This window comes from Eublepharis macularius, chromosome 13 (genome assembly GCF_028583425.1).
Source record: "Eublepharis macularius isolate TG4126 chromosome 13, MPM_Emac_v1.0, whole genome shotgun sequence".
NCBI lineage: Eukaryota > Metazoa > Chordata > Lepidosauria > Squamata > Eublepharidae > Eublepharis > Eublepharis macularius.
In genome coordinates this window covers 53,131,872-53,151,002 of record NC_072802.1, presented here as the reverse complement: position 1 = coordinate 53,151,002, position 19,131 = coordinate 53,131,872, and the positions used below count along the sequence as shown (strand labels likewise).

Genomic DNA, 19,131 nt, shown 5'->3' with positions numbered 1-19,131 from the left:
ACAGACTGGAGGCATTCCTGGATTGAGTGCTGCTTCTGGAGACAATGGAGGTAAAGAAATGCCTTCTTATGAGCTGTATGGTAGTATGGGGGATGTGGCCCTTTTTAAAGAGGAAGGAACTTGACTCTGTCATCCATATCTTTGCAACTTCTCAGACCGTCTACTGCAATATAATTTATATGGGGCTGCCCTTGTAAGCAGCTTCGCTGGAGGGCATCTTGCTTAGGACCCCCCTCAAAAAATACCTCCTGGATCCAGCCCTGTCCAAAAGCATATTCACTGGAGTGCAGAGACTATGGTCTTAAGAAGGATCTACAAGACTGATCTTCGCAGGAAAGTCAGCCAGGGTTAAAAGTATCCAAAACTGAACCTTTAAAATTGCTGCCACTATGAATACACCATTTGTAGTAGTTCTTCTTACTGATCTTTTTAACCTCTTGTACTGAGCTTTGTTCAGGGAGCTCAGAGGGGTATACTTAGCTCTCCCCTCCTCCACTGTATCCTCACAACAACTGTATCAGGTAGTTTGGAATGAGAGACAGCAACTGACCCAAAATCAGCCAGTGGCTGAGGGGGAATTCGAACCCAGGTCTTCCCAATCCCAGTCTGACAGTCATTATACCACTCCTGCCTTTCAATTATTCTAAGCTGCCTTTTGCATAGTAGAAGCGCCATACAACTGTTCCCAACCTATTTTTAAGAGGTGCCCTCTGCTGAAAATGAGTCACTGGCCAGGGATTTAGCAGCTCCGGCAGGTCTGTGCATGACAAACTGAGAATTTTCTGCTCTTCCACCCCAGCAACAATCGCTGTATCGAGTCACACTGTTTGGATTGTTCTCTTATGACCCACAGCAGAAAGCACCGAAGCAATGGCAGAGGACGGTAATAATTAAAAATAATTATGACAATAATGCATGAAGACAGTAGCAAAGAAATTAGTCTGAGAAGGCGCACTTGCTAATTAAAGCGCCCGAGTTACAGTCAAAACAATCTGACTGAGGATAAATATTGATGGGGATAAACAATAATAATATTCGCCCCAGTGCATGAGCCAGCGCTGGCAAAACCACCGGGACAGCACATCAATTTCAATAAATAGACATAAGTGTAAATAGAAATTTAAATAAGTAAATAGAAGGGCTGTCTTGTTTAGGAAGTGTCACATGACCTGTCTCTATGTTCGCAGCCCAGGAATTATCTTCAGCTCCCCCCCACCCACCTTGCCTGCTGCAAATTTTACCTTGAAACATCTCCGTTGGCATCAGATCTTGCTACTTTTTCACCTTCTCCGGGATCTGTCCTTTGGCCTACACTTACAGTGCAATCCTAAACAGAGTTACACCAGTCTAAGCCCATTGAAGTCAATGGGCTTAGACTGGCGCAACGCTGTTTAGGATTGCACTGTTGGGGCCCTGTGCTCCAATGGCCCCTGATTTTCCCCGATTTTCCAAAATAGCTCTTTATGCTAAAGCATTATTCTTCTCTTTGCCTCTTGGAGAGTTCTAGAGGTGTTGGGCATTTTTCATGTGGCACCTGAAAGACTAGCCATTTTTTATTCTAGTATCATCTGACGTGGATTAGAGTCCCATCATCAGCTGCATTTTAAAATTAAACAGACCACAATTTTCTGGGTTAAAAGGGGATGGACCTATCTGAACTGTGAGGGTTAGGAACATTGGGACATGCGTCTCAGTCCTTAGATCCCACGCTCTCCCGGGGGGGGGGGGCTTGAAGGGAACTCAGACACATCTGTTAATGCAGAATTCAGTTACCTGCTTTTTGTTTGGGATAAGGTGCTAAGATCATATTCCGCTTGCACTATGACGGTTGCATCGGCTACCGTTTTGCTTCCAGGTTTGATGTAAGGTGTGATGTTAACCTTGAAATCATTACTCAGCTGTGATGGTGGTGGTGGAAAGTGCCCGCAAGTCATAGCTGACTTATGATAACCCCTGGCAGGGTTTTCATAGCAAGAGATTAACAGAGGTGGTTTGCCATTGCCTGCCTCTGCAGCCCTGGTTTTCTTTGGAGGTCTCCCATCCAATTACTAACCAAGGCCAACCCAGCTTAGCTTCGGAGATCTGACGAGATCAGGCTCACCTGGGCTATAGGACCCACATAAATGAAAGTCTCTCTCTTCACGTGGGCTCACTCACCTACTGAGATATTAACTGTCACTGCTGATGGGTCCTTCTCACCATCAAATTATATCCAGGAAGGCAAGAAGCAGGAGTGTTTGCAATAGCTACACTGACCGTATTTATATCCATCCATCTATTTTTCTGTTTCATGCTTACTACACCCTTCCCCAAGGAGCTCAGCTCTCCTCCCCTCTATTCTTTCCTCACAACAACCTTTCAGGGAGGTCAGACCAAGGAAGTGCCGAAGTAGGGATTGGAATCCGCGTCTTCTATCCTGACCATCTTCATCATTATAGTTCCTGCCAGCTCCTTATACAAGTAAGGCAGGCAACCATTTTACTTGCTATATAGTTAAAACTTTCTGTTTAAGCCAGTGTCCCGCCTATAATCGGGACGGGTAGGGGCTTTACAGGTGGCATTTTGAACTGAAAATTTTTATTGGCAATGCTGATGTGAAAGTGTTATTTACATGGTTTCAATTATTGGACTTGGTTGTTTTTAGTGGATATTGTATTCATTATTTAACTTTCTTGAACACAGGAAATGAGAGGTCAGGGGTGATGTTACTGAATTTCGCAACCCTTCTTTTGATTTAAAAATCACTGTTTCATTTTTGATTCTCCCATGTACGAATTGAATCGGAGAGTCTTAATTTTCATTTTTTCTTACGCTGAATTTCCCCCAGCTGAATTGATGCAACATTTAATGTTATTTTTGAGGCAATTGTGCATACAGTGTCCCGGTGCCATAAGCAAAACAAACAAATCGGGTGTACTGGCTGAAATGAAAAAGACTCATAGGAAAATATATGAAAATAAAAGGAAACAAAAAATGGCATATATACAAAATTCAGATTGCTGACGACGTGTTTAATTGCCACCTATTATATCTAATCAGGGCTTTTTTTCTGGGAAAAGAGGTGGTGGAACTCAGTGGGTTGCCCTCCGAGAAAAAGGTCACATGGCTGGTGGGCCCGCCCCCTGATCTCCAGACAGAGGGGAGTTGAGATTGCCCTCCGCGCCGTGGAGGACAATCTCAACTCCCCTCTGTCTGGAGATCGGGGGCGGGGCCACCAGCCATGTGACCATTTCAAGAGGTTCCGGAACTCCGTTCCCCTGCATTCCAGCTGAAAAAAAGCCCTGTATCTAATAACAGAGTTGTCTGGAAACATCTACATTCTTTCCAGGGGTCTGCAACCAATGTCCCCAGAGTAATACATGGCTCAGTACAGACAGCCTTAAAACAGAAAATGAAATCCTCTACATTTACGGAGGGGATAGCTGGGATGCTAGAAAAAACTACTGTATGAAGGGAATGCTAGGCAAAGGTTTTCATGGGAGTACAAGTTTTCTTCGAGATCCTTTACAGATAGAGGTGAACAGTTGCCAGTAATCCAAGTGCAAACTGGTACAGATTCATGCCTTTGCACGGCACAAGGTGCATCTGTATATTTATTCGTTATCATGAAACCTCATGTGTGCCACTTCCTAATAAAGGACTTGCAACCACCAGGCATTGGGCTGCAGAGGCTTTATAGATTATTAAATCAACACACAAATTATCAGTAATGTTGAGCATTTCCTCTTACGTAAACAGACTTTTTTATACTGTCTCTTTGTCGATCTCTTCCTCTGAATGATGACATAGCGTGGCTTGTTAATTATCAAAGGTTGCTGACCCCCACCCCACCCCCTACCCCGCTCTCCACCCTCAACAAACAGCACGTTCCTTGCTGAGGACCCATCCGGTTTAGCCTACCCTGCTCCCGGAGCCAGGGTTTTAAGTACAGGGAGAATGTGCTTTTCATTCACCTCTCTGGGAAAGTGGCAGCTGCCTTCTTGGCAGAAGCGTGATGCGCTGAGGACCCATGCTCCCCACACACAAGCCTTGGTACCAGCACGCTCCACAAACCAGAGGCGATAGGTAACAGCTGCTGCTAGCCTGTGGTTTCACACACCAAACAATGGTAGCTTCACAAATAGGTGAGGGAAACAAGAAGTGACTCATCTAGGGGAAACAAAGATCTGTAAAGGAATAAAAATAATAATCTCCAAAAGAAGTGAGAGTTGCACCGACTTGGATTAATAGGGGCCGTTTCCACACTACTCACCTTCATCCGGAACGCTGCGGAACATTGCGAAAAAAACGCAGAAGATAGCATCTTCTCACGCAAGTTTTGTGCAACATCGTGCAAAACTAGTGCAAGAAGACACTATCTTCCATGGTTTTTTTCACATTCCACGGCATTCCGTGGAAATCACAAGTTTGAGGAGCAAACGGGAGGCATTCCAGATTTTAGGCAGCTCCTTCTCTCAACTTAAAAATAGTTTGTCACAGCCATCAGCAAACAGTTGCTTTTATTGCCTATCCTCGGGATAATCCCTGGTCCTGGGTTTCTGCCCTTCAAAATGTGGCACATGGCAAACAAGAATCAAACCTAATATTACAGAGCTGACTTGGCTGGTGGCAATAAGGTGCAAGAGTTTAATTGGATGTATGCTGGAGATCTATGGATTCTATGCACACGCATCATCAAGTTGCCGGGAGTGCTGTATTTAGGTCTTTATTCTCTGCTTGGAGGGGATATTCTTATTTATTCATTGGACTATTTATATGCTCGTTTTCTCCTCAAGAAAGACCCAAAGCAGCTTACAAAAACACAATGGAAACAACCAAACAAGAGAAGGTAGAAAAGGCCTACAAATACTAGGGTTGCCAGGTCCAGGCTGGAAAACTCCTGGAGATTTTGGGGGTGGTGCCTGGAGAGGGTGGGGTCTGGGGAGGGGAGGGGCCTCAGCATGGTATAATGCCATAGAGTCCATCCTCCAAAGCCGCCATTTTCTCCAGGGGAACTGATCTCTGTCACCTGGAGATCAGTTTTAATTCCGGGAGATCTCCAGCCACCACCTGGAGGCTGGCAACCCTACAAATACAGAACTCCCCCCACCCAACAGCAGATCTTCCTCCCAGCTCCAAGCGATAACTTCCAAGGCCAAGACCCCTTGGGCTTGTCCCTCTGGGCCAGCTCAAGCTTTATAAAGTTACCTGCAAGAAAGGAGCAGTGCGGGGGCTCTGCTACAAGGCCTTACAGCAGCTGGGAGATGCTCCTTCCAATCCCCTCCCTTCCTTGCATTCCATGATCATGTTGTCTACCTGGTAGGGGTGTACTCCAAAAAAAAAAAAACCATTATAATTTTGGATGTGGAGGTTACTGTGATTGCTGATTTTCAGGTAGGACATTTCTGGTTCAGGATTCAAATTCATGTGGCTTTTCAGGTCCATTATTTTCAAGGGGGGATGTATTTGAGGGTCTGGGGCAGATGTTTATAAAGATAATGGCTTCAAATTTGCACAGGACACAGTCCTCCTTAATTGAAAGATTCCCCAAATTTCAAAAAGATTGAGCATTCGGTTTTACAGACCCTCAGTGTAGGTGCCTTAGTTCTAGGGATCCCAGGTCCCCTGGTGGGGATGGGGGATCCCCAGCTCCTACCCTCCACCACCCCACCACCATTCACCTGGCCAGTAGGTGGAAAGGCAAGGGAACAGGCCTCCCAGGTGTACTCCTGGGGTGGTGTGACGTCACTCCTGGGATGTTTGGAGCCCAAATCAGTCCACTGCAAAGAGCAGGAGGGTTCCCAGGGTCCTGATGATCATATCACTTCCCAGAAGTGACATCATCATGCTGCCCCAGGAGCATGCACGGAAAAAGAAGGTGAGTGCCAGGTGGGAGGGGTAAGGGGACCTGGCAATAGTTCAGGCACACTTCTCTCTACTGATTCCTATGGAGGAAAAATGGCGGTCAAGTGGTGGCCTAGCCGGAGAGTGCTAGCTAGCCACAAACTTTTATATAAAAAACCCCTGCCTGTATCCATTTCATTTTTCTACTGTTATAGTGACTGGCTCACAATTTAAAAAGTTACCTCTCTATGCGCCCTCCTTCCTTGTTGTGGTCTGCTGTTGGTTTGCTTTCACAAAGTGAGCAAGGTTTCCTTTGCAAAGAACCTCTTCATCCTGTCCCATCCAGCAGCTCTGCCATTATTCCTTATGGTAGACTTGGGTATGTGTGGAGTGGTGTTTTTCAGCCAAATGACACCAAAGTTGCTGAGGGGCTGCCTGTCCACTAAAAACTCTCCCGAGTTTCAAGTGCATTGAACCAAGGGGTCCAGTTCTATGGGCCCTTGAACAAGGTGCCCCTGTCCATCCTACTTGCAGTGGAAGAAGGACTCCACCCCCACAAAGGAGGGGGGAAAGGAGAAGGGACAAGCCAGAACCACACCTCTTCCAGGCTCTGCACATGGCTTGCACTGGCTGAGAGCTGCCTTCCCTGGGCCACTGCCAGGGAAATCATTAGAATCAGAGAAAAACAATATGCCTCCTGCACTGCTGATGGTAAGCACCCAAACACAAAAGACAGCACTGATCTTTTTGCAAGGGGGCTTCATAACTCCTAAGCATCTTGGATTTGTGTTACTGTTTAAGAAAATCACAGTAATGACCAGAACTTTTATGTATATCTTATGTATATTTTAGACTTGGGGATTTCATGATCCTTGGTGGAAAGTAGTGGATTAAAGCTTAAGAACTACACCATGTTGGACCTTGATGGCTTGATATTAAGAAAGGATTATTCGTGAATTAGAATTGCAGGGGTGAAATTTCTTCCCAGCCCCAAATATGGCAATAAAACCACTGGGAGCGGCAATTATCTAATCTGTAAGGAGACTGAAGTTTCCTTGCTGGAGAGGTACTTGCCACCTGCTGGCTATTCTAGAGAGTCTGTTCTTCACTTCATCCCCAGCTGGTTCTTCATGTTCCAGAGCCCCTCCATCTGGATACTGCTTCCTCCGCACACAATGACAACAATAGAGTCCAAGGTCCGGCTCAAGCGTCCCTCCTCCTGCAGCCGCTGGATGTGGCCAGAGTACAGCAAGGCCAGAGATGCTCCACAGGCGGGCTCCACGAGCATCCTCTCATCATCTAGGAAAGCCAAGGATGAGAAAGGATCATCATGGTGGCCAGTTAGGAAATGCTATGGCCAGACGTGCTTAATGTAAGAGCCACATAGAATAAATGTCAGATGTTTGACAGCCACAAAACATGATGCATTGAAATGACTTCAGAGGAAGAGGCGGGTTTGGGGGAGTGTCCTGAAAGTGACGTCACAGGAAGGGGTGGGATTTTAGTGCAGTATATGGGAAGTGACATCATTGGAAGGAGTGGGGCTTGGGAACAGCCATCACCTGACCTTTGACCTGGAAGTGACATCACAAAAGTGATGTCAGTCCCTTGCTAGATACAACCCCCAAAGTCTCCTGGCTCCACCCCAAAGTCCTCAAGTATTTTCAGAGTCAGATCTGGCAACCTCAATGTTTTTACTGAAAATATGAAAGACATGGAAAGAAAAAAGGAAAGATAGAATGGGAGGGTGGGAAAGTCATGGAAAGAAAGAAAGAAACTAAAATAAAATAAACTTTAGGGCCACGGCAATGCTCAGAGACCTCCGGGGAGCCACATGATATGTACAGAAGAGCCACAAGCGGCTCCTGAGCCACAGTTTGGCCACCCCTGTGCTAGATCCTGCCTCCCGGAAGTGTTCAGAAGCATCACAGATGAACTATTACTTTTTTAAATAACCATTTATTTGTGTATTCACATCATTTTTAATCAGACTGTCTCCTCTGACAGGCTCAAGTTTATTGTACAAGTCTAAAAAAAACAACACCGAATCAATTAAAACAGTCATCACAGACTAATAATTTGTTGAAAACAACAGTGGTTGACTGAAAAAAAAAGAACTAACAATTCACCAAAAAGGGATTCCTAAAAATTTCTGCCTTAGGCTACTTCTAGCAGTGTAACAAAATAAATGCCTCCCTGACATGTTCAGCGAGGCCATTCCATAAATAAGGAGCAATGATCAGAAAAAAGAGGCTTACCTACAGGAGGGAATAGTGAGAAGGCACTGGCCAAAAGACCTGGCCGCACTGGGAGTGATAGTTCCTAAGTTATGTGGAACCCACGCCAAGAAGGGTTTTAAAGGCAAGCGCCAGCATCCTGAACTGGACCCAGAAACACACACATTACATCGAAGTAGAGTAATCACAGAAATCAGTAACTAAACCAAGAGTCCGATACCACAAATCTAAAAAAGGCTGCCAATTGCCAAAAATCTAAAAAAGGCTGCAAATTGCCAAAGAAGAGAGGCCATTTTGAATGGAAAGGAAATAATTCAGTCACCCTCTGCACCATTTTCTTCCCCCTGTCTGAACCTCTTATCCCATTTTTCATTTTAAAAAATAAACCTTGAGACAGTTCCTATGTCTACCATACAACACTGAGTTTGGTTTGCAGACCTCAACCCAAGTGAAACAAAGTTTAAGGACAATATGCCTGTATCTGCCTCTGTCGATGCCAGGAGGGGGGGAAAAGTCCCATCCTTTTAATGGGATGTTATTTACCAGGGGACATTTACCTCCATGGCACGAGAAGCTTCAGCTGCCCATTTCCCCACATTATTTAAGACACAAGACATATCCCTTTAGGGATGTTGGCAAACCTAGCAAGATTTCTCTTGTTGTTATTCTTCACAAGTCATATTGATCTAGGGAACGTATGTTTATCTAGGGAAGAGTGAATTCCACCCAAAGAGAATCACAACCCCAGATCACACTATTGTTCATTTCTGGAGGAATAAAAAATAAATCAAGACACCCTTGTCATGCAACTGTAGATCTTCAGTTGCAAAGTCTGCAGTTCCCAAAAACAAAACATGAAGTGTGAAGCTGGCCTTTAAAGAGATGAATGCAAGGTACAGACAAGAGCAAGAACCTCCTTTGGCCACTAGGAGGCGTTGTCCACCTGCAGTTGTCAGTTTAGATGGCTTTCTTTCTGCCTGGACTGTATTACCAATACACTTGTGCACTGCCCAGAGATTCTCTAACAATTCAGAGGAAAACCAAAGCCCACTAATTTGCCTCCCCCCTATAACAGAGGGCGTTAAATGGGATATTTCTATGCTCCTCTTCCGAATCCTGCTTGAGATGCCTTGCAAATATCCCCTATAAACAAACAAGCAGTAACTTAATGCAGTTTTGTTGAGATCAGAGTAAGCCTGTGCAATTTATATCCTAAGCAGTAAGGACAAGGCATAGACTGACCTACCCACTCCCAAATGTTTTCAGTACTTTTTCCTCACTCCCTTTGGAACTTCATGAAATACTAAAGCAATCCTGCATTTAGTCGACAGGCAAGATTTCTCTGTTATTTTATGAGGCTCCAGAGGTATGACCGAGTCACTCCTGAAGCAAAGATGCAACAGAGGAGGCTGCCTATTGCAACTCTGTATGGGACACAGCTCTGGACTTTCTAATAAAGGCACACTCTCAGATCAATGGCTTATGACAGAGTAACCCTAAACCTTTCTGAGCTATAAGATGTGCGATTTTAATTCTATGGGGGGGGGTTAATCTATCAGAAATGTAGAGAATACTAGAATAGAAATAGCATTCCTTTAAAAAGTCTGTTGCAATTGATTGCACAACATACAGAAGTGCTTCTCTGCCTTCTACGTCACAAAACAATTTAATGGTGTTTTCCTTGGCCCAGGGAATTCTGGGAGCTGTAGTCCTGTAAAAAGGTCTAAGGAGTTTACACAAAGATTTTTTTGACATCTTCACCAAATATAATTTTCAGGACTAGGAGGTAGGGAAGAAAACCCTTACAGTCACATTAGCATAAAACTAGCCCTTTGGAAACGTAGACATGTTTTTGGACTGGGACAGATTTCTTTTGCCCAAACACAGAACATGCCCAGATTAGCTATGGAATCTATTACGCTTACCTTAAGCGTAATAGATTCCATAGCTAATGCCAATGCCTAGATCACTATTGACCATGCTGCTATAAAAGGAAGAAACTTACCCAGAAACTGCTCCACGGCTTTCACAGCTTCTACATCATCCAACACATGTGAGATGATTGGCCACTCGCTGGCGCATTCCAATGCCCGTTGTGCCACTGTCTTGGCCCCCAAGCACTTTGCCACACTGCATGGATAGTAAATAATGAGCGCATTTGCAGCCATGCCCGGGAGGAAGGCAAGAATTAGTGTAGTTGAGCATCAGTGCCTAGATATTCACTGCAGTCATGATGAAATGAAAAATCTATGGCTCAAATTGGAGTAGACCATGTGGTAAAGGTTTGGTTCACATAGACGTACTTATTACATGGCAACTGAAGTGCCTAAGTAATTACTTGCATGTGTAAATAGGCCAATCACCTATCTTAAACCACAGAGATCTTTATTATCACCACACACACACTGCATCAGATCCAGTGTGTTTCAATTGTAGCAGCTGAAACATCAAATGATGTAGAAACCTGGACAGGTTTGGAGTGAGTGTGTGAATTACGTATACTTTTTTTCATTTTCTATTCCTAAATGCATGCTGAAAAGCGAACCTTGTTACGCTGTTAGGACGAATAGTTCACTAACAGTGTAATCCTAAACAGAGTAATTCCAGTTTAAACCCATTGGAATAATTCTGTTTAGGATTGCACAGTAAATGTTATTATTTGGCTGCCTGTGTGAATTCTAAAGCAAGCATCTGCTTAACTTTCTATCTATTGGGCTAAGGTTCTGCAAAGACTGCTTCTGAGGCCTGATCTGTCTAGCAGCTCAGGTTTATCTTGATTCATTTGCAAAAGAGTTGGAGTCTTGGGAAGAACTCTGATTTGATCTAGCAGCTCAGATTCTACTAGTCTTATTTTAATTAATTAATTTGGAAAGGCCTGAGCTGATTTACAAAGGTTTTGGATCTTATCAAGCATACCCAGGTCTGATTATTTGGGAACACCCAATGCAAAGTCTAGAGGCCAGATGAGATAAGTACTTAAGGAAATGCCTTTGCCCCTAGGAGGTGCTCTATTTGCTGGGGTCACTGAGGCTTGAAAGATGGTGAGAAGGAACATAGTCTTGTGAGTGGTAACCCCCCTTCATTGCTGGAGCTTCCTACACAGTCCATGCATTTTATGGGGGAAATTATGAGCAAGGGAGCACCGAAATAAAGAATTGCAAGTTTGATGTGGTGAAATTCAGGCAGGGATTTCCAGCTCAAAATAAATGGGAAGAATTGTGAAGTCACCCCTGCCAGGGACAGACGAGAAAATATGGAACTGTCCTTGACGAGTAAGGGAACGTATGTCTCACAGCGGAGTGCTGTCTGACTCCTGTTGTGATCTTTTAATGGACGTTTGAAAAGATTCTTCTGTTTTAGAGTGGCTCTGACTATATTGCTACAGCGTTAATCTCCAAATTCCCTCTCTTCCTCTAGGTTTTAACTGCCTTTGGTGTTTATTTTCAATTTGGAAGCCTATTTGGTCATGGCCAGTCTTCTAGTGAATGATAAACAATCTTGCTAGGCAGTGAAAGATCAGCCTCAACATCCAAGAGCTCTCCCTCAATGTAGGAGAACTGCCTGCTCCATCCCAAACAACCCACCTGGTTATATCAGGCAGAGTGACAAGTCGACCGGCCTGGATGGCTGCGCTGAAGCTATCCGCCCCTCTGGTCTCCACAGCAACGATGGGCACATCCAGCCATCCCCCCTCCTGCAGGCCAGACACCACACCAGCCAGCAGTCCGCCTCCTCCCACTGACAGGATGATGGCTCCTGGCTTGGCATCCAGGGAGTCCTTCAGCTCCTTGACGAGGCTGCCATGACCTTTCCTGTGAGAGAAGGAAACATCCTAAATTTTTAAAAAGCTACCTCCTAACTCTCATCTTGGCGCATTTAGGCAGGGCCAGGATCTGCCTGCGGGGCCTACAGCCAACCTCCAGCTGTTTAAGTTTACTGTTTGCTCGGAGCCTTAGAGCAGATACCTGAATGCCTTTTTTTAAAAAAAATATATTGTATTATAAAAGGGTTAGGAAACCAAATGACAGTGGACATTTTGCCCGTGTTTTTAGAAACTTCTGAAATTTCATTAAACCATTAATCAGCCTAACCCAGCATTGTCAGCTGATAGCTGCTTTTCCAGGATCTTAGACTATCTTTCCCCAGCATTCCAACTGGAGATAGCAGAGACTGAATCTCGAATGCATGCAAAGCCAGATTGTCCAGTCCAACTACAATGCTTCAAGGCCTTCTGTTGCGCTGCAACCAGGGACACTTTGGAATTCAGTTTGAAGCATGTGGTCCACTGCTATGACGCTACATTCTACTGAGTCAAACTGTTCATCAATCTCGTCCAGTAATGTCAGCTGTGATAGGCTCTTCCTCATCACTGCTAAGCAAGATCCTTTTAACCAGAAGTGACAGACTAAACCTAGAACTCAGAGCTTATAAAACAGAGGCACTACCAGTGAACTGTGGCCCTTGCCATGTTTTCAGTGTTGGTGGCATATGTGAATCATAATGAAAATGGAAAATGAGAAGGGCTGAATCCACATGAACCGGCATAGTGCTAAACTGTCAGAATGCCAGCATCTTCCTGGCGCGATTTCTGACATCATCGCGCCACGAGAGTGGCATCATGGCGTGATGACATTAGAAATTGCGCTAGGAAGATGCTGGCATCCCAACAGTTTAGCATTATGCCGGTACGTGTGGATTCAGCCAAGGAGGGAAAATACCTCAAGAACTGGAAAGACCACAGGAAATCAAAGTGGCACCCCAACAAGAGCTCTTAAGTTGGCTAGAAGAGAAAGTGTAGGATCGAACCTCCTAGTAAGGAAGAGAATGCATAATAACTTTATGTATGATAGCTCTAAGAGATATAAGAGGAAGTAAAGAGTAACATATAGAGTATAAGTTAAATTGGTTGACTTATAAATGTATTCATCACTTATGAGTACTCAAGTTATGTATAGGGAGGGATAAATTGTTTGTCCCATATTGATGACATTAGAATGAATAAGTTAGAGTACAGGATATTGAGAATATTACCAGTATTATTACTATTGAATAACATGCCAGGAATGTATTAGTTAGTTGATAAGTGAAGGGAAATTGACTTAGCACTGTGTTATAATAGACTAGCTTAGAAGAGTGTGAAAGTATATGTTTAATTGACAAAATAAGTTGAAATGAGTAGGGGAAGAATAGACAAAGGGTTGGAAAACTGTTGGAAGTCAACAAACGGGGGGGGGAAGGGAGGGGGTTAGAACTGGAATATTAAAGTAATTTGATTGTTATAAATGACAAAATATTTCTAATTCCAATAAAAAAAAATTTTTTTTATGTATGATAGCTCATCCACGAAATGTGTTTATTATTAAACACACTTGTTGGGCAGATGCAATGGAGGAATGGAAAACAAAGAGTTTTTGTGTCTCCACCGGGGAGAAAATCAGAACGTAAATACTGAAATCAACTCATCATTGCTTTGTTAAGGAAATGTAACAAAGGTTCTCACCACACTGATGGGTGGTCAAAGGGGTGGATGTTGACCCAGCCACCTTCCTTGGCCAGCGCCAGGGCTCTGTCATTGGCATCATCCCATACCTGCTCAAACAAGAAGCAAGAACACTCTCAAGGAGCTGAAAGTAACTGCTAAACTGCAAACTTGGCACACTGGCAATCATGGCTCAGGCTGAGGAAATCCCACCTCCCCCCCCCCCGGCCATTCCACTGCTTTTTTATATTCCTTTCCATCAACAGTTGCACTTCTCTCTTGTTTTTGTAGATTCATTGGCATATGTTACAATATATCCAGCATTTATATGCACAGCGCATATCAGTGATACATATGAAGTTTAATACTCATTTATTGGATAAGGCCTACATTTTATGGGGAAATTTGGACAAGGGAAACAAAACAGTGTAAAAGGACTCACAATTTATTCAAGGCAGAAAACTAAAATCAAGCAGGAGGGTTTGGCTAAAAAACCCCCCAGCAGTGATGAGAAATGTGAAATCGTCCATCATCGTGGGGTCACACCATAAGACATGTGCAGTCCTTTATATCAACTACCAGTCAATAGGTTGGGATTTCCAGGAGCTATCATGGGCAGCTGAATGTTCTGTTTCACTACAGAGGAAGTTACCTCAGCTTGAGAGCTGTTCTAACCTCTGCCTCCTGGCATGGGGGCTGGTGGCATCGGAGGACTGGAATCCTGGGAACTATAGTTCTGTGAAGGAGCCTGAGAGCCAAGCTACAAGTAAGGAATGACACTTGAACGGCAAGTGAACCGACTCACGTGTATTCCTCCCTGTTCACTTGTGATCAAGTGGAGCGCAAGTGAACAGGGAGGAGTACACATGACATGAGTCTGTTCACTTGCCGTTCAAGTGTCATTCCTCACTTGTAGCTTGGCCCTAAGATTCTCCAGAGAATCAGCATCCATGGCAAACTACAATTCCCAGGATTCTTTGGGGATGCAGTTAAAGTTGTATAAAGTTGAAGCTGTATAATGATGAGCTACCTTTGCAGTACAGCTGTATCCCACATTGGTAGAGACAAGGAAGTGGCAAGGGGAATATTATTTCATATTTAAAACTAAACCATTACTGGAAACAAGTTCTTGGGCAATGATTTGCTTAGCCCTTGCTCTGTGGGCTGGTTGTGTGTAAGTAATATCTTTTTAAGAGGAACACCTCTCGTGCTGTCTCCGATCTATCCTTAATTCCAAGACATTCTTTTCCATTTACCTTCCCAAAGATCTCCACCTCTGCTCCCAGTTTCTCCAGTTTCTTCACTGTGGATGGTGCAGAGCATTCCGGCACAATGATGGTGGCTGGGATACCAAGTTTTTTGGCAGCATATGCAGCCGCAAGGCCAGCATTACCACCTGCAAGGGCCAGATGATGGGAGGAAAAAGCATTTCTCCAAATCTACACAATGGCTCTCCAGTGTCTCCCTCCCACACCCAAAAGTTGCAGGCATCCCTTAAAATGTATCCCTCCCTGTCATGCCTCAGGTAGGGTGAGCTACTGTATGCTGCCACCACTCTGGGATTTAGGGTCCCTTGGGAAGGCCCAGAGTACCCTCCCAAACCTTCTGACCTCAGTAGCTTGACCAACAGGCGTAAGGAACCAGCAGAGTAACAACAAACAAAATAGTTTATTTACAAGGAGGTCAGTTAATATCAAGCAAACAAGAAGCAAGGTGCATTAGCAACAATAGATGGGTGAAAGCGAAATAAACAAAAGGCCCTAGCATGATTGAACTCACTGTCCCTGTCTGCCAGGCCTGCTTCTCACCCTGCCTGGATGAGGGCCTCTCCCCCTAGCAGAAACCTCCTCTGGCCTGCTCCCTGGGAGAAAAAACACAGCCTCTTTTCCCTCCCAGACTTATATAGCACCAGCCCCCTGTGTTCTGATTGGCCAAAAAGAGTGCCAAAGCCCAGGGGCTCCTGGGAATCGTCTGCAGGCCTACTCCCACTGCTAACAGGCTTCTGAGGCCTTGCTAGGCCTTCCTGGCACAGCCAGATCATGACACTCCCTGTCAGCTCTCAAATGATACTGTCTTACCAATCATACTCATAGCAAGCACAGCAGTTTAGAAGAAGGAAGTGGACCAATGCATGCACAAATGTGCCTGGACTTTTATTTGGAGTCAGGTTGTCCATCAGCCAGTATTATACCAGGTAGGTCAGGGAATTATAAATTGCTGGATATTCATCACTTTACTAAGGGGGAAAAAAGAGACAACAAGAAACATTTCAGGTGAGCGTTTACCTGATGAGCAAACCAAGTGCTGACACCCCTTCTTGGCAACCTGAAAAGAGAAACATTTGCATTTCAGGGCTGCCTGTCTAAAATGTCACCTGAACTTGAAGTTCAGGGCCTGATAACCACAATGCAGAAAGTAGTAGCCCCAACCAGAGAGGACTTTGAGGTGATCCCAAAAGAGTTTCCAGGGCAGAAGTTCCTAAACGGCCTGCTGTGAGGGAACTGTGAGCATGAAGCAAGAAACAAATTCATTAAATAATTCATGGTTTCTGGGAGTCCGGAGAATGTAACTATGAAAGATCTTCCTGCTATGTCTCTGCAAAGTTTACTGTTCTGACGTTGCAATCACCCTCTGCTGAATGTGGGTAAATCCACCTCGTCTCTGTATTGGATATGATTAGATGAGTCAATCACACCCAACACAGAGACAGAATAAGTCCCTCTAGGATGAATCAAGCCCTTGCCCTGAATTTTCATCTGTGATTTAGGATTTTTACTAATAGGACAATTGGGAAGGGAAGGTGGTGTGGTATTGCCCAATCTTGTCAGATGTTGGAAGCTAAGCAGACTTGGATGGGGGAACCATGAAAGAAGACTCAGCAGAGGAAGTCAATGGCAAACCATCTCTACTTCTCACTTGCCTTGGAAGCCCCTGTCTGGGGTCGCCATAAGTCACTTGCAACTTGACAGCACATATGTAAGTAATGGGACAATTATTTCTGCATGTATGGGTATCTGCAGGATTCGTTGCTTCTGTTTCTTAGCAAATCTTTACAACTCACCTCCTGACAGAAATAGCCAATGCCTCGGATCTTGAAGGAGCCCGTGGGCTGCACGTTTTCCATCTTCATGTAGACCCTGCTGCCAGCAGCCTGGGACAAAGCCACGCTCTCCAATACAGGAGTAACAACATGGAATGGCCTTTCATGACCAGCAAACATCGTCTCCGTTGATATTTCAGAGACTGCCTAAAAGGCAGTAACATTCCGAAGGTAAGAACAAGCAAATGGGCCATGCAGCCCAGCATCTTGTTTTCAACAGTAGCCAGACAGATGTTTTTAGGACATTTACAAGCAGAGCATGAAGGCAGTAATGTCTCCACTCTCTCTCACACACATAAACACAAACACACATACACATACAACAGTCATGATGATTAATATGTGGAACTCCCTGCTGCAAGATAGGATGATGACCAGTAGCTTAGCTGGCTTTAAATGGGGATTTGACATATTTATGGAGGAGAGTCCATCAATGGTTATTAGCTGTGATAAATGGACAGTATGCTACTAATACGACTTGCTAGGGAGCATTAACAGGGGAAGGCCTCTGTGCCCTGCTAGTGGACTTCTTGGAGCCATCTTGGAAACAAGCCATTGGATGTACATTTGGTTTGATCTAGCATGGCTCCTATTATGTCTGTGTTGCTTCCTCTGCATATGAGGGCTCCATTTAGATATCATGCCAAAGAACAGTCAATAGCCCTATTGTCCATAAATATATCTAATCCATTTTTAAGAGGAACATCAAAGGTACAGCCATCTGAACTAGCGGGCATCAACATGGGCTACATTTTGAGCTCTGCTATATAAAATATATAAAATATAGTGCTGCTGTATAGTATTAAATGCCTTGACCTGGATAGTCCAGAAGAGCCTGATCTCATCAGATCACAGAAGCTAAGGAGAGTCGGCCTTAGTTAGTAATTGGATGGGAGGCCTCCAGCAACCAGAGGGAGGCAGTGGCAAACCACCTCTGGTAGTCTCTTGCCATGAAAACCCCACCAGGGTCTCTGTAAGTTAACTATGACCTGAGGTCAAGATTTCATTTCTATAGTATTAAATATAGTACAGTATATTGGAGCCAATGTGGTGTAGTGGTTAGAAAGTGTTGGTCTAGGATATAGGAGACCAGGTTCAAATTCCCACTCTGTCATGGAAGTTTGATGGGTGAACCTTGGACCAGTTACACACATTCAGCCCAACCTACCTCACAGAGTTGCCGTGAAGATAAAATGGAGGAGAGGAGTATTAAGTAAGCCACCTTAAGTCCCCGCTGGGAGAAAGGCAGGGTATAAATGATGTAAGTAAGTAAATAAAATCAAAGGAAAATTTGATTGAGGGAGAAAAAAAATCACTTGTTATTCAGATATGAGGAAACAAGTCAAAATATAAAATGATCTGCACTAGACAAGAACATCAGACTACCTCTTTGGCTGTTTTTTGTATCTTGTATTTGCCCTGTCAGGAAAAAAGGAGGTCAGCCATTTTTAAGAAAATCAGCCCATACCAGTGTACGTAGCTGAGAATACCAAAGCCCTGTCTTAAGAAATACACAGCCAGTCTACCACCAGAGTTGTCTCCTGGCAGGGTCCTAGAAGCATCATCCATCAAGCAGATGACAGACACAAACACCTCTTTCAGTTCCTGTTTTTGAATTCTTTAAGAAATGGTTACCTCCTCTCTTTCAGCCTCAAGAGCTATCCACCTCTTCCCTGGAAGGCATCTGCAGTTCTCACTACGGAGCAAAGTTTAGAACTGGAGGAGCGAACTGGGAAAATTGCCAAGGAGGATGACGTTAAAAAGAGGGAAGGACTGCCGCTTAGGAAATCATTCTTCAATCTGAATAGCCTTGAAACCTCAATTTCAAGTTGGTTCTCAGAAGACTGTAAAGTTTAAATGAAAGCCAAAGAAAAAGATACACCAGAACGCAACAGCTGGGTCTGCATCTTGTACATTTTAAAGAAAAAAGTTTGTGACAGGCTCCTCTATAAATCAAATGAGAGGACCCACCTAGCCTCAAGATTTTGGAGGGCTGTGCTCTTTTAAAATTAACCCTTCCCCTCCCTTATAAGGTACAGTTGGGGTAGCAGGTGTAGCACTTTGGAAATACAGGCTGCTGGGCCAAGCGATGCAGATATTTAATTTGCATGTTCGGTAGAACATATATAGCTAGTTTGCTCACTGCTGTCGTGGTGGATTGTGGATTATGACAGGTGCTCATTCCTAAATTGAGAGGGAAAACAAGGAGGGAATCCTTTTAGAAGTTCTTGTATTTGGTCAAAGTCGTGGCCTTATTATTGAAAGACAGTTCAGCAAAGCTTCTTCTCTGTTATAATAAATATTAGGGGGAGAGATAATCCAGGTATTGAAACAAAGGCAAGTTTAAGGTCTAGAGACTACGTTCTCAAAGCCTCCCTCCCTTTCTACTCACGCACCTTGATTAAAGCAAAACAAAAAATACATTTTTGGCTGCTGAGTGGCTGTATGTCCCATTGTTTTTTGTATGTATTTTATCATATTCTAGAAATGTT

At 44.1% G+C, this 19,131-nt stretch overlaps 1 protein-coding gene across 1 annotated transcript; it reads right to left on the bottom strand.

Moving 5' to 3' along the window:
- Positions 1 to 3,867: 3,867 nt before the first annotated feature.
- On the bottom strand, positions 3,868 to 18,332 carry LOC129340865 (serine dehydratase-like). The gene is made up of 8 exons (XM_054995717.1): positions 18,275 to 18,332; positions 16,601 to 16,786; positions 15,825 to 15,864; positions 14,796 to 14,935; positions 13,561 to 13,649; positions 11,645 to 11,872; positions 10,066 to 10,190; positions 3,868 to 7,122 (listed from the first exon to the last, which is right to left on the bottom strand). The coding sequence occupies exons 2-8, from the start codon at positions 16,757 to 16,759 to the stop codon at positions 6,929 to 6,931; spliced, it is 975 nt and encodes a 324-aa protein (XP_054851692.1). The 5' UTR covers positions 16,760 to 16,786; positions 18,275 to 18,332; the 3' UTR covers positions 3,868 to 6,928.
- Between the last annotated feature and the right edge of the window lie 799 nt (positions 18,333 to 19,131).